The sequence below is a fragment of the Muscardinus avellanarius genome (assembly GCF_963383645.1).
Source record: "Muscardinus avellanarius genome assembly, chromosome: X".
Lineage (NCBI taxonomy): Eukaryota > Metazoa > Chordata > Mammalia > Rodentia > Gliridae > Muscardinus > Muscardinus avellanarius.
This window is the reverse complement of record NC_137792.1, coordinates 53925281-53940018: the sequence shown is the minus strand read 5'-3', so window position 1 is coordinate 53940018 and position 14738 is coordinate 53925281. Positions and strand designations below refer to the sequence as shown.

The 14738-nt window shown below is 39.3% G+C and overlaps 1 protein-coding gene across 7 annotated transcripts in view; it reads left to right on the top strand.

Moving 5' to 3' along the window:
- MTMR1 (myotubularin related protein 1) overlaps positions 1-14738 on the top strand; it is a gene marked incomplete at both ends in the record, with an annotated part of 76448 nt that overhangs the window by 44643 nt on the left and 17067 nt on the right. For all 7 annotated transcript variants that reach the window (XM_080718671.1, XM_080718669.1, XM_080718670.1 and 4 more), the window contains 6 exons: positions 403-486; positions 1270-1419; positions 2522-2710; positions 8764-8949; positions 9958-10164; positions 12627-12719. In XM_080718671.1, coding sequence (XP_080574797.1) covers positions 403-486; positions 1270-1419; positions 2522-2710; positions 8764-8949; positions 9958-10164; positions 12627-12719 — 909 coding nt within the window. The remainder of the gene's footprint in view (positions 1-402; positions 487-1269; positions 1420-2521; positions 2711-8763; positions 8950-9957; positions 10165-12626; positions 12720-14738) is intronic.

Sequence of the window (14738 nt, the reverse complement as noted above, 5' to 3'; positions counted from 1 at the left end):
ACTCTTAGAATACTTGAATTTTATCAGGTTTGTGTAATGATTAAGAGAAACTACCAATGTGTTACTTCAAAATCTGCATATTAATCCATGCATTGTGGTACACGCTTGTAACCCCAATACTTGGAAGCCTGTGACAGGAGGATCGCAAATTTGAGGCCAGCCTCAGCAAGTTAGTGAGGCTCTCCGCAATTTAGTGAGACCTTTTTTCAAAATAAAAGAAAATGAAATAGAGCTGGGGTGAAACTCAGAGCTAGAAAGTCCTTGGGTTCAATCCCCAGAACCACAAAAATTTACAGGTTAAAATAGGAATCTTAGTACATTCTGTTCATATCAGTGTGAAAAACTTTAATAATAGGATTATGATATAAAACTACTTGACATGTATCTTGTTTTTGTGTCCAGGCACTATTTGCATTCAACTATAAAGAAAAATTTCCAATTAATGGTTGGAAAGTGTATGATCCAGTATCTGAATATAAGAGACAGGTAAAGTATATTGCTTATCCAACTGAAAATAAATCATCTTTTTCTTGGTTTGAAATGTAATGGAGGAAAGAAGCCTTCCAACAAGGTATATATAGATAGAATTTCTCTAGATTGAAGATTCCTCACTTCCTGGGTGCCAAACCTTTAAATCTGTCTCAGATTGTTCATCCTTTTCTAAAGGGTAAATAGGACTCAAGGGCAGGAGTTTAAGAACTAAATCCTCCAGATGGTATTTAATAGATGGCCTGATCAAAGCTGATGAGAAAGGATCCAAATTTCTGGCTTCAATTCAATTTGAGACATGGCAGGGCTCCATCTGTCTGAAGTGGTGATCCTGGGTCCAGAAGCTCTTTAGTGCATTGTCAGCTTCAAGTTATTCCAGTATGATATTTTTAATAACATTTAATCTTTTTACTTTATATTTTATAATGTTTTGTATTGCTTATTTATAACATTCTTAAAATTTTCTGTGATTCTAAAGGGCTTTCAGAAACAACACTAAGCTTATTCTTTATAGAAATCAGGACAAAAAATAGATAAGACTAGTGTAAAATTTTCATTTTTAGTATGGCTTTGAAATTCTTATGCTTCATTAGAGTTTTAGAAATCTCTAGTAATATATAGACACATACATATATTTCTATATGTGTATACATATGCACACATGTGAATAAAAATGTCATAAATGAATTTTTGTTGAAAGTAACAAATAGATATAATTCATGCTTAGTTTTTCAAAGTGGAAATCATGTATTTTCTTTCTTCTTGCCTAACACCCTGTAGGGTTTGCCAAATGAGAGCTGGAAAATTTCCAAAATAAACAGTAATTATGAGTTCTGTGACACCTACCCTGCTGTCATTGTTGTGCCAACTAGTGTAAAAGATGATGACCTTTTGAAAGTGGCAGCCTTTCGAGCAAAAGGCAGAGTTCCTGTAAGTAATTAACATTGTCATGTAGAGAGAAATATATACTGTGTTAAATCTTATATAGAAAACATACAAGATAGAAAATAATCAAAAAACAAAATGGAAAGGAGAAAAATAAGCTTAAACTGGAACATAACTTTGATTCTCAAGAAATACCTAATTATAAGCCAGGTATGGAGGTATATGCCCATAATCCCAGTACTTGGGAGTCTGAGACAAGAGGATCACAGGTTTAAAGCCAGCCTCAGCAGCTAAGACTCTCAGCAACTTAGAGAGACCCTGTTTCAAAGTAAAATATACAAAGGACTGGGGGTTTATCTAGGAGGTACAATGTCCCTTGGTTCAATCCCCACTACTCCCCTAAATAAATACCTAATTATATTAACATTAATTTTTCTATATCTCCTCTTATATGATTTCTAGGTACAAAAGTAACTTAAGTTATGCTCTGCAAATGTAGTAGAGAATAACGAAGGAATTTCAAGAAAGACCATGCTCTTAGCATTAACATTTTTCATCATTGGTTTCACCAAATCATCCTAGAAAAAAACATTCTTTCTTCATGCAGAGTGGAGTGCTATAGCTGCAGGGGAGGGACACTGTTACAGAAAAAATTGCAGCCAGCAGGAAGTGATGGTTTTTCCCTGAAGTTTGCATCTGGTAAAATACTAGTCACTGGACCACTGGCAGAAAGTAGGAGGTTTGGTAGCAGAGTTTAAATTTTATAAGAGACTATATATTCACTTTGTCCTAACCCTGCCACATGTTATTATGAAGATACAAAGTTTTTTTTTTAATTTAGAGACAAGATAGAACTAATCAATCAAATAGGATTGGGACTTGATTTTAGTTTTTAGTTTGATTTAGGTTTTGTTTTACTTAGAATCCTGGAATTTTAGAGGTGGCAAGAGATTTTTCAAGTTCATCTAGCCAGAATTGTTTCAACCTGACTGAAATATTGAATCCTTTGGCCACTACAGTGCAGTGGTTAGCCTGCCTAGTCCCAGCTTTGAGAAGAATCTCAGGAAAGACTGTGTATTTCCTCTCAGTAACTAGAGTGTGTATTGCTTTAGGAACTATACTAATATTTTTTGCTTAAAAACATTAGGTGTTGTCATGGATTCATCCAGAAAGTCAGGCAACAATTACTCGCTGCAGCCAGCCACTGGTGGGTCCCAATGACAAACGCTGCAAAGAGGATGAAAAATACTTGCAAACAATAATGGATGCTAATGCACAGTCACACAAACTTATCATCTTTGATGCTCGACAAAATAGTGTCGCTGATACCAACAAGGTACGTTCTTGATAGCATTGTAAAAGCATTGGCTTTCTATAAATTGCTATACATTTGGAGCAGGCCATTGAATTCCTCACCATTTAAAGTTAGAGTCATTTGGAGTAATCTATGACTATCCCTCCTCCCTGGTTTATACTCTTTGGTGTCTCACACCTGTTGAGATCTTGTCTCTTTCATTGCTTCTCCATAGTCCTGTCTGCTCAGTCATATAAACAAAGATCTAGAGAGAGAATTATTTTAAAGATTAAATATTTTGATAAAACAAGTATTAGACCCTTGGAAGTCCCTCTAATTTAAGAAGCATACTTATTATTTGATTAATTCATATCAAGTCTCTTTTAGGACAGGCTCAGCATATGAAACTTTGCACATATACAAAGTTTATGTATATAAACAGTGGTTGCATACTCAGGTAACAATGAGATGTGATACAAATACCTCTGCAGATAGCTCCTGTTTGTTGCCCAATAACTAAAGGGGGTTGGATCCTTCGTATCTAGTGAAAGCTTTCATATCCAGCCTTTAGTACCTGCTATCCAAATAGGAAGGCACTGATTTGAGTCATGTTTTATTCTGCTTTTTCATCATGGTGAGTAAAATACCTGACAATCATAACTTAGAGGAAGGAAGGTTCATTGGCTCACAGCTTTAAAGGTTTCAGTCCATGTTTAGCTGGCTCCAGAGCAGAAACCACTCAGTGACAGGGCCTTGGGTTATGGTAGAGGAAAAACTCACTCTCATCTCAGGGTGACCAGGAAGCAGAGAGAGAAGAGGGGGCCAGGGACAAATACAGTCCCCAAGAATATGCTACCAGTGATCTATTACCTCCAGCCCTGTCCCACCTCTGAACCTGGCTGCAATGTCTAAAACATGAGCTTTTCTAGGGGACATTTTATATCCAAATCATAACAAGTCTTTCTGTTTCCTATTGATTACTGTCTGGCAGTATATTGCTGCAGGCAGACATTTAGTAGTCAAAGGACTTTGCTCTCACCTCAAGTAATTTTAGATACTAGAAATATGACATCAGACCTTATCATCTCATACCTGCTTGTAAAATGACCCTTCGTTAGCACACATCTAATGAGCACACACTAAGGGAAATACAGAGACAGATGAGGTAAGGTGCTATAAATAGGAGGTATAATAAGTTCAGTGGTGGGAGAGCTGGAACCTCGGAGTTGCCAGCCCTGTTTCTCAAGTGAGTTAGGGTTTCACAGAGAACGTCACACTTGAATTGGCTTTGCATGGTCAGCAGCAGAGATGGACAGGGCATCTAAGACAACAGGAGTACATACACAGTAATGTGACACGGCATGCCATTCTCATGATAGAGAGAAGGAAGATGTCTTAGGGGTGTGGTCATTGCCCTGCCAGGTTTCTCCTTGACAGTACTTGTGAGTCTGAGTTTGTTTCTTTTGTCAGTTTGCTCCTTTTCTTTCCTCAGTGATTATTCCATTGTTGTCCAGTCTCCAAAAAGTGTACCTCCTATCTCCCATTTCACTCTGTAGAGGCTGTTATAGTCTACTTCAAAAAGTAAAGAAGTTATTACACAAGTGTTTGGCCATCTTCCTTCAGTACTTGAGTACTTGTTCCAGGCCCTATGCTAGGCTTTGGGGATAAATATGACCAATCATCTGGCCTATTAGGAGGGGTACATATTGAACAAGTAGCTGTACAAACTGCCATGTGGTTAAACATCTTGACATGAAAAAAAAATAAAGTGTGCTCAGAGGGTATAGAAGGAACCTGGTTATTTGCTCAAGGACCTTGGGCACTTCCCTCATCATTCTCTAAAATGGGAATGATAATATTTTCTACCCTTTGGATTTTACCTGAATGTGAAAGTTAAAGAAGGAAACACTGTAAAAGACCTAGAACTATGGCAGTTTGTGAGACAGTGGTTCATTGATCTGTCCTCATTATTGACCTCAGGAGGACTGCCATGTTTTCTTGGCTTTCATGATCTCACACCCCCTGGTTTCCTCTCACTCTCCAGCCTGTCCTTCATCTTCCAAACCTTCAAGTGGTAATACTTCTTGAACTTAATCTGGAGTCCTCTTTATTCTTCTATACAATCTCCCCAGGCCATCTCCTCCAATGCCAGGACTTTAACCACTATCTCTATGCTGAGTTTGACACCACAGTTTCTCTTCTCTCTGACCCCTCTTGAGGTTGAGACTAAATTTCCATCCCACTGTGTGGTTGATATCTTCACTTGGCTGGCTCCCAGCTCACAATACCTCAGTGAACTCAAGCCTGCCTAAGAGACAGTGTTGCACCGCAGTGACCCCCTTAGCTTTGGACTCGGTTACACCTGGGTTTTTCTCCAGGTTCTGCCACTAAGAGTTCTATAGATCCCTGAGGAAGTCAGGGACTCATATCAAGGGTTGTGCAAGGATTGAAATTAAGTGAGAATAGTACATGAAAATAACTCAGCACAGTGGCGGGTGTGTCCGCAGTACTCACTTCATGATTCTGAGAAGCTCGCCACCCCTGTGGCCAAGGGGTCTTGGCCAGAGAGATGTCTGATATGGAGGGTAAGTGGTGGTGTTGGTTACTGAGATCAGGAAGACTGGGAGAGGAACAGGGCAGGGACAACGCTGGAGAGGGTTTTCAGTCAGTCCATTGCCATTAAATATGTTCTCCTACTAATACTAACTCTTAGCACATGCTTTCTCTATGCTAACGTGCTTTATCATCACGGGGCCCCAGCTCTCTCCCCATTCTACACAACGGTCAATGTCTCTTCAAATGCATGACTCTGCTCCAGCCTTTTATTCTCAACAGTTGACTTTGCTTTCTTTTTCACAGAGAACAAACTGTCAGAAAGGCTCTTCCTCCTCTTCCTGCTTCCTGTTTCAGTGGAAGAAGTGTCCTTCTCCCTTGACCCTACATTCGCTCCCTAGCCTCTCCTGCCTCTCACTCATTCAGTCCTTTTCTTTCCTCTCTTTTTCTCCCTATTACCTCTGCTTTGTAATCTTAAATGTTGACTTGCTTCTGGCCTACACTTGTCTCCTTTCATTATACATTGCTCTGGAGCGCTATACGCCATGCCTCCGTCTTCCATCCATATGCCAGTGACTTTCATTTTGATACCTATTGCTCAGACCTCTCTTCTGAGCTCGAGACCTGAATATCCCACTGCCTGTGCATGTCTTCAGTTGATTTTTCTCACAGCATCTTTTGATACTCACTATACTCAAAACCAAACTCTTTCTTTCCCACAGAATTTCTCCTTCTCCAATAGTTTGTATCTCAATAAATGATGCTACCATCTCTGTGTTGCCCAGCTCAGAATGACGGATGCCCCCTATCCTATCTACTTCCATTACTCCAACTAGCTATTATGCTCTGCCTCTTAAATATATCAGATCATATGTGCCTCTCTTCTCTGCTGCTTCTACGATGATGCCTTTGGCTAGACAATGGCCTATCTCTGTGCTTGTCTACCTGTGGAAGTTTCCATCCAACTCCCTGTCCCTTCTTCCCAGTGATTCTTTATGATTCTTCTACTGTCTCACCTTCTTTACTCATGCCATCTGGTCCTGCCATGCTCTTTGGCCTCATCATTCGTTATCATTGTCACTGCCCTAGCGTTTTATCCTGAACTTCTTATTCCCTTTCTGTTCTCACACATTTGAATGGCACCTTTTTTTTTCTAAATACAGAACAATATTTTATTTTATTTATATATTTATTGCATTATTACTGGAGATGGAACCCAGGGACATTCTACCTCCGAGCTACACCCCAGCCCTACTTTTTATTATTTGTTTTTTTTTAAATTTTTTATTAGTGCATTATATTCATACATCATATTGGGGTAAAAAACTTGTTGAATGGCACCTTTGCCTTGGATATTCTTGTCCTTCCTCCCTGACTTGTGCTTTCTTTCCTTCTGGCCATCCAGGCCTGGCTGGTGCTCCTGGCACCCCTGTGCTCAATTTGGAACAGAGGACCTATAGCCTGGAACTACTCTTGACCCTGCTCTCCCCTGCCCACCCCACCAGACTTTGAGGGGCCTGGAAGATCATAGGCTTCACTTGTTTATTGTTGCCCCCAGGACTTAGCTCAGGACTGAGCATTCACATTCAATTGGTAGATAGGTGGAGACTAAATGAAGAATTTGTTCTTTGTGTCATAGTTATATTGTCTTAATTCTAGAACATTCTCATCACCCTAAATGGAAACTCCATACCCATTAGCAGTCAATCTCCATTCCCCTCTCCCTGGCTCTGGCACCCATTAATCTATTTAGACATAAAAATCTCTATTGATTCCCCTATTCTGGGTACTTCATAAAAATGGAATCATACAATAGGTTTTTTTTTGCATCTCGCTTCTTTCACTTGTTTTCAAGGTCTGTCCTCCTTTTTTGGCTAAATAATATTCCATTGTTAAGATATACCACACTTTGTTTATCCATCTATCTCTGATGGACATTGGATTGTTTCTCTTTTTTGGCTGTTGTGAATAGTGCTGCTGTTGAATGTTTGTATAAACGTTTTTGTTTAAATACCTTTTATGAAGCCGGGCGTGGTGGCGCACGCTTGTAATCCCAGCATTCAGGAGGCTGAGACCAGAGGATCGCGGTTCGCAGACAGCCTCAGCTACTTAGTGAGGCCCTCTGTAACTCAGTGAGACCCAGTTTCAAAATAAAGAATAAGAAATAGGGCTGGGGATGCAGCTCGGAGGTCGAATGCCTCTGGTTTCCATCTCCAGACCCACAAAAAATAAAATAAAATAAATAAATACCTTTTCTGAAATATGTGGGATGTATACTCCAGAGTGTAATGGCTGGATGATAGGGTAATGCTCTATTTAAATTCCTGATGGACCACCTGGGGTGGGACTTATTCCATGCTTTTTTCACATTTGTATTTTATTTTAATTAAATTGCTCAGATGAATATCATGGTTTAAGACCTCCAAATTATTTTATTATACAGAAAGTTTGTGGCTATGGTATAAGTTTTTCTACTCAGAAAAATGATGCTAACAGAAAAAGAACTTTTTTTCTTGTGGTACTAGGGATCAAACCCAGGGGCATTGTACCCCTGAGCTACACCTCAGCCCTATATTTTATATTTTATTTTGAAACAGAGTCTTACTAAGTTACCATACTCTGGCGTCAAACTTGTGATCCTTTCTGTCTCAATCTCCCAAGTACTGGGATTACAGATGTGTGCCTCTATACCACATCAGAAAATAATCTTTTAAAACTTAATCTTCCTTTAGTAAGAGCCAGTCCTGGTTAAAAACTGATAATGAAGGAGAATGGTTTGGGCTTGAATTGTGTCCACATAAAAACATATATTGAAAACGTTTGGTACCAGTTCATTGACCTTATTTTGAAATAGGGTTCATGCAGCTCTAATCAACTTAAGATGAGGTCATATTGGATTAGGGTAAGAACCAATTTTACAGGGGGAAATTTTTTTTAAATAAGAAAAGAGATGTAGAAAAGGGGAGAAGATCCGGTGGAGATGAAATAGAGATTAAAGTTATGTGTTTATAAATCAGGGATACCTGGGGCAGCCAGGAGTTGGGCAAGCCCAGCTCTATTCGGTTTCTGTTTTTTTTTTTTTTTTTTTTTTTTTTTTAACTGGGGATTGAACAGAAGGATAGTTTACCTCTAAGCTACACCCCAAACCCTATTTTATTTTGAAACAGGATCTCACTAAGTTGCTGAGGCTAGCTTCAAACCTGTTATCCTCCTGTCTTCAGACTTCCAAATCCTGGGATTACTGGTATGCATCATCATGCCTGGCTGAGCCAGAGCTTCTTGGGGGTGAACAAGGCCCTGCCAGCACCTTGATTCCAGACTTTCAACTTTTCCAGCATTGTGAGATGATACATTTTCACTGTTTTAAGCTACTTGATTCATACTACCTTATTCTAGCAGCCCTAGGACACTCACACAAAAATATAGGAGGGTTATTAGCAGATGAGTTTGTTGCTGTCTTAGTGGCATATGTCTAGTACCATTACAAATAATAGAAAAAGTTAATTTCAGATGAAATGAAGTACATCTTTTATTTTTCACAGACAAAGGGAGGAGGATATGAAAGCGAAAGTGCTTACCCAAATGCGGAGCTTGTGTTCTTGGAGATCCACAACATTCACGTGATGAGAGAGTCACTACGTAAATTAAAAGAGATCGTGTACCCTTCCATTGATGAGGCACGGTGGCTGTCCAATGTGGATGGGACACATTGGCTGGAATATATAAGGGTAAATAGATCTAGTTTTTTTATCTGTCTTTTATTTTCCAGTTATGACTTCTCTCCCTCTGTGCCATAAATTTTTCTATCTCCAAGTGCTTTCTCAGTACCACAAATACATATTTGCTGCATATGTAAGCTTTTTAAATTTCTACAGGCAGCATTCCAGACTATGGTCTTTGTGGAGGGCTTTTTTTTGTGGTACTGGGGCTGGAACTCAGGGACCATCTACCTCTGAGCTACACCCCCAGCCCTATTTTTTATTCTTAATTTTGAAACAGGGTCTCACTGAGTTGCAGAGGGCCTCACTAAGTAGCTGAGGCTGTCTGCGAACCATGATCCGCCTGTCTCAGCCTCCCAAATACTGGGATTACAAGCGTGCACTTTCTGTCAGGATGTGGAAGGCGTTTGTGACATAATAAAATGGGAATGCTTGCCTCTGATCAGGTTTTACAAATAATTCTGTCACCCTTTGATAAATAATCTTGTTTACCACTATTATTTTTCTGAGTTTGTTTTGTTTGTTTATGTACATGATGCTAACATTTCCTAGTAATTATTTTGGACACTGGGGATTGAACCCAGGGACATTCTACCTCCTAGTTATACTCCCAACCCTTTTTATTATTTTGAAACAGGGTCCTGCTAAATTGCTGAGAGTCTCAATATGTTTCTGAGGCTGTCCTCAAACCTGCCATTGTCTTGCTTTTTCCTCCTGAGTACTGGTATTATAGGCATATGATATCATTTCCAGCCTTAATGATTCTTAATTCATTGCATGGTATTCTTTTTCTTTGTTCTGGTGATAAATTTCAGGGCCTTGCACATCCTAAGCAAGTGTTATCCCATTGAGCTGCACACCCCATATCTTTGTGTGGCATTCTTGGGTTTTTTTTGTTTTTGTTTTTGTTTTGTTTTGTTTTGTTTTTACCAGAACTTCCAAAGTTCTCACCGGAATTCTTTTATGTAGCAAATGAAATTCAATGTAACCCTGTCTAATATGCTTCATTTTCTGTAGATGCTTCTTGCTGGGGCAGTAAGGATTGCTGATAAAATAGAATCTGGGAAAACCTCTGTGGTGGTACACTGCAGTGATGGTTGGGACAGAACAGCCCAGCTTACATCTCTGGCAATGCTGATGTTGGACAGTTATTACAGGACAATTAAAGGATTTGAAGCTCTCATAGAAAAGGAGTGGATAAGCTTTGGGCATAGGTTTGCACTGGTAAGTTGAGATAGTAAGGTTTATGTTTCGTTATTTAGCTCTATTGCACACATGCTCCTATCATGTATAGTATATACAACATGTATGCAGGCTTTCTACTCTGTTTCAGACCTGAGTTGCCATAATAGAATACCATGGACCTCAAAATTGTACGTTCCTGGTAGGGCTTTTTTAATAGCATACTTATACTTTTTATTTTTTCATTGCTTTAGAGTTTTATTCTTTCTGCCTCTGTTTTTAGATATAAATCCTAATTTTTCTTTCTTTTGTGTTTTTATTGGTGTATTATAGTCTCACATTATAATGTAAATCATGTTGAAAATGATATACATTTTTTAAAAAACTGGATAGCCGGGCATGGTGGCACACACTTGTAATCTGAATACTTTGGAGGCAGAGACAGGAGGACGTTCATGGCCATCCTCAACCACTTAGCAAAATCCTCTGCAATGCAGTGAGACCCTGTTCCAAAATTAAAAAATAAAGTAGGGCTGGAGGTGTAGCTCAGAATTAGACACCTCTAGGATCAATCCCCAGTACCACATGCACAAAATAAAGTAAAATTTATATAACATAGAATTAACCATTAAAATGCTCAATCTAGTGTCCTATAGTACATTCACAATGTTGTATAACAACCACCTCCATTTATAGCAAAATATATTCATCATCCCAAGTGGAAACCTTATATATCTTAAGCAGTCATCCCCCATTTCCCTTTCTCTTCAGCTCCTGACAGTCACTAATCTGCTTTTTATGTATGAAGTTGCCTATTCTAGTTACCTCATATAAGTGGAATAATGCAATATTTATCTTCCAATAATTGACTTATTTCACAAAGCATAACATTTTCAAGGTTGACATGTGTTGTAACATACATCAAATTTTAATTCTTTTTTATGGCTAGTAGTATTCCATGGTGAATATATGTCACAGATAAAATAAAAAATAATGTATAATTTAAGTGCACAGAATCAAAAGTGAATTTTCTAGGGAAAAAAACTAGGAGCTCAAAATTAAGTGGTAAGTTTTGATAGGGGCTCATTTGGTGAATGAAGTAAGGACTATGCTCAGGAAATGTTTTGGGACAGTGACATGTGATGCTTTGGGAAATTTCTTTCCCCTCTTTCACCAGTGTCCTAGACAGTCTTTCATATGTGCCTAGGAAAGCCCCAAACACCTAGTTTTTTTGTTTTTTTGTTTTTTTTTTTTTTTTGTTGTTTTGCAGGTCTGGGAATGGAACCCAGGGATATTCGACCTCTGAGCTACACCCCTTGCCTTATTTTTTATTCTTATTTTGAAACAGGGTCTCACTAAGTTGCAGAGGGCCTCACTAAGTAGCTGAGGCTGTCCATAAACCATGATCCTCTGGTCTCACCTCCCAAATGCTGGGATTACATGCATGTGTCACCACACCTGGCAGACCAGGTTCTTATATGCACCTTATACATGAGCTGCCTATAGATACTTTCAACCCAGAAACTGGAATTCCCTACCAGTAAATAAGTCTGTTGTTGGAGCCATTAGATATGCCTGTTAGGCCAGTCGTCAAATTAATATATAAAACAGTTACCTAAGATCAGCATACACTTCTTGATATATAGACCCTGCTGTAAACTTTCCAATAAAAAACAAACACAAATGACCTCTCCAAACAAACCAATATAATTACTAGGGAAATTTTTCTCTTCTGAATTGCATCTTATCGACAGGTATCCCAAAAGCAGATGGCTAAATCAGGTCTCAAATAGCTTACATAAGTCCTATATGGCCTATTTAAGCTCCAAATAACAAATAAAGTTTTTAATCTGATACTATCTAGTACTGAAAAATGACCCACTCAAGATCCAAAGCCTCAAAATGCAGAGATAAAATCCTAAATGTACAGTCTGATGGAATAACCCAGCATGGCTCGTTGGCCATAAGACCAATAACCTTTATTTTTCCTCTTACCAGCAAAGTATTTTCAGATCATTGGGGCCACAGCAGGAATGATAGACAGGAAAAAAACCTCCTGGACTGAAAATGTCTCCAGGCAGTGGCTAGGATTATCCTGAAATTTCAACTGTAGGTTTCGCCAGCCATGAACAGTCAAGCCTCCTCCTAAGAGATTACTCACTACTGGCCTGAGCCATACTGAGCCATACTGCTCAAGGGTGGGAGGGATATTTCCCCCTGGCCCACTAAAACTGTTAATGGGCAGGCTGTTACCCTGTAAGAAGCTAGGCTTGTCTTTTCCACAAAGGCTCAGAGTCAAATTGACAGGAAAATGGGTTTTATTCAAAGCCAGCTTTGCAGTAAGGTAGAGGAAACTTTTATTATTTCAAATATCCATCTTTCACTTCAATGTAATGAACATTTTTCAGTGCCAAGAATTCTATTAGGCTGGATGAGACCCTCCTCTTTCCACCGGGTAATTTAAAGTGACTTTAAGATGCTTAACTTTTTTCTGTTTCTTTTAGCGAGTGGGCCATGGTGATGACAACCATGCAGATGCTGACCGATCTCCTATATTTCTCCAGTTTATTGATTGTGTTTGGCAAATGACAAGACAGGTGGGAGATTTCAAGTATATTTCTGATTCAGATATATGTGTGCATGTATGTGCATTTGTACACGTGCACTTGTGTGCATATATGTGTATTTCTCTGTGTGTGTGTGTGTGTGTGTGTGTGTGTGTGTGTGTGTGTGTTTAGTGGAGATTGAACCCAGGAGCATTCTACCTCTGAGATATACCCCAGCCCTATTTTATTTTTATTTTGAAACAGGGTCTCACTAAGTTGCTGAGGATCTTACTAAGTTGCTGAGGCTGGCCTCAAGCCTGTGATCCTCAAGTCTCAGCCTCCCAAGTACTGGGATTACAGGAGTACACACCATATCCAGCTCTGGTTCACATATATCTTGAAGATGAAAATTTGGTAAAATTTTATTGCAGTTTCATTCAAAATGAATGTTTATATGTGTGTAAAATATTTCCCCTTCTACTGTTGAATACAATTTGATTATAATTCACTTAGAAATATAAGCAAGAAATAAAAAAAATTACACCACAAATGACTTTTCCTCTCCCAATGTTTTTTGTCAATCCTGTTGTCCACAAGGTTTACAAACCCAGTCCCATTCCTAAATCAGTTCTACTTCTTTTAGGTTAAGTTGCTCCTTTCTTTAAGGTTAAGGGAACCTGTTCAATCTCCTACTGAGTAGTAAATCTAAGATTTGTCCAGATACTAGACATAGGGATGTGGCTGATCTGCTAGTAAATGGTATCAGAACAGGGAATATAGGAATTTTTACTCTACACTTTGATCTAAACCACAATCTCTCCAACCCCAAACTCAGTGGGGAAAATATGTGCTCAAGAATCAGTGGCACATAAGAAGCTGTGTAGCACTTTGTCATTAGCTATTACTTAGTTCTCAAACTCCAATGCAAAGGGCCCTGGTAGGAAACAAGGGGCCCATGCAGAATGTTTTTGTCTCTTAGGTCTCATGGTTTTAGTCTAAAACAGACCATAGGTCCCACAATGTTTTTCCCCCTTTATCTTCATCTAAGTTTTAGTTTGGGATCTTAGCCTTGGGATACGAGATTGTGCCAGGGAAATGGACCTGGAATCTGCCAAATTGAGAGAGGAGGCAAAATAAAGTAGTTTCCCCCAAGTGTCGGCTGAGGGAGAGACTAGCAAAGGTTTCCAAAGTGTGTGATATCGCCCCCTGGATGTGCTGGAAGGAAATATACATAAAAGTGCAAATTTGTCACTGCAACTTTCTGCTTATTCTCTCAAAGAAGGTTGATTTCCAGGAGGGAACTAAGTAACTTTATTTTTCTGTAAAGGGGGCATTATCTATAGGGAAAATAATAAGTTAGGGATTAAGAACCAGAGCCTGGATATTCTTGTTCCATTGTATCTGCCTGGAGCTGTGCCCTTGACTGTTTCAGTCACTAGAAGGGGAACCGGACAAAACACTGTTGGCAACCTGCAGGTCAATACAACAGCCATGATACTCATGTTTGGCCATCCAGGCAACCTTATCACAGTCACTCTGGAGTCTTTTCAGAGGATAGATGCCTCTTCACTGCACAAAGTTGTGAAATATCAGCCCTGCTTCCTTGGTATAAGGTACTGTTATTGACGGGGCAAAAAGAAGATAAAGATCCACCACACTGCTACTGTTGGCCTTTTTTGCCCCACCTAGGACTACTCCCCAGCAGAATCATCTGGGAACTTGGTAGCTATGCTAGCGGAGGGGAAGCCCATTACTCTGGCTTCATAAAACCTCCGTGGGATTCTAATATATGCACCAGTTTAAGACCATCCTGCTGTAACTTTACTGAGTGCACATATTTCCTGAGGAATTTGTTCAAATGCAGAGTCTAATCCAGGCATGGTGGTAGATGTAACCCTAGTTCTTGAGAAGCTAAGAGGCTCACAGGTTCAGGACCAGCATCAGCAACTTAGTGAGACCCTGCCTCAAAATGAAAAATAAAATCAGGCTTTGAGTATGGCTTAGTTGTCGAATGCTCTGGGTTCACTCCCCAGTGCCACGGAAAAAATGCAGAGTCTGAGTCAGTAGATC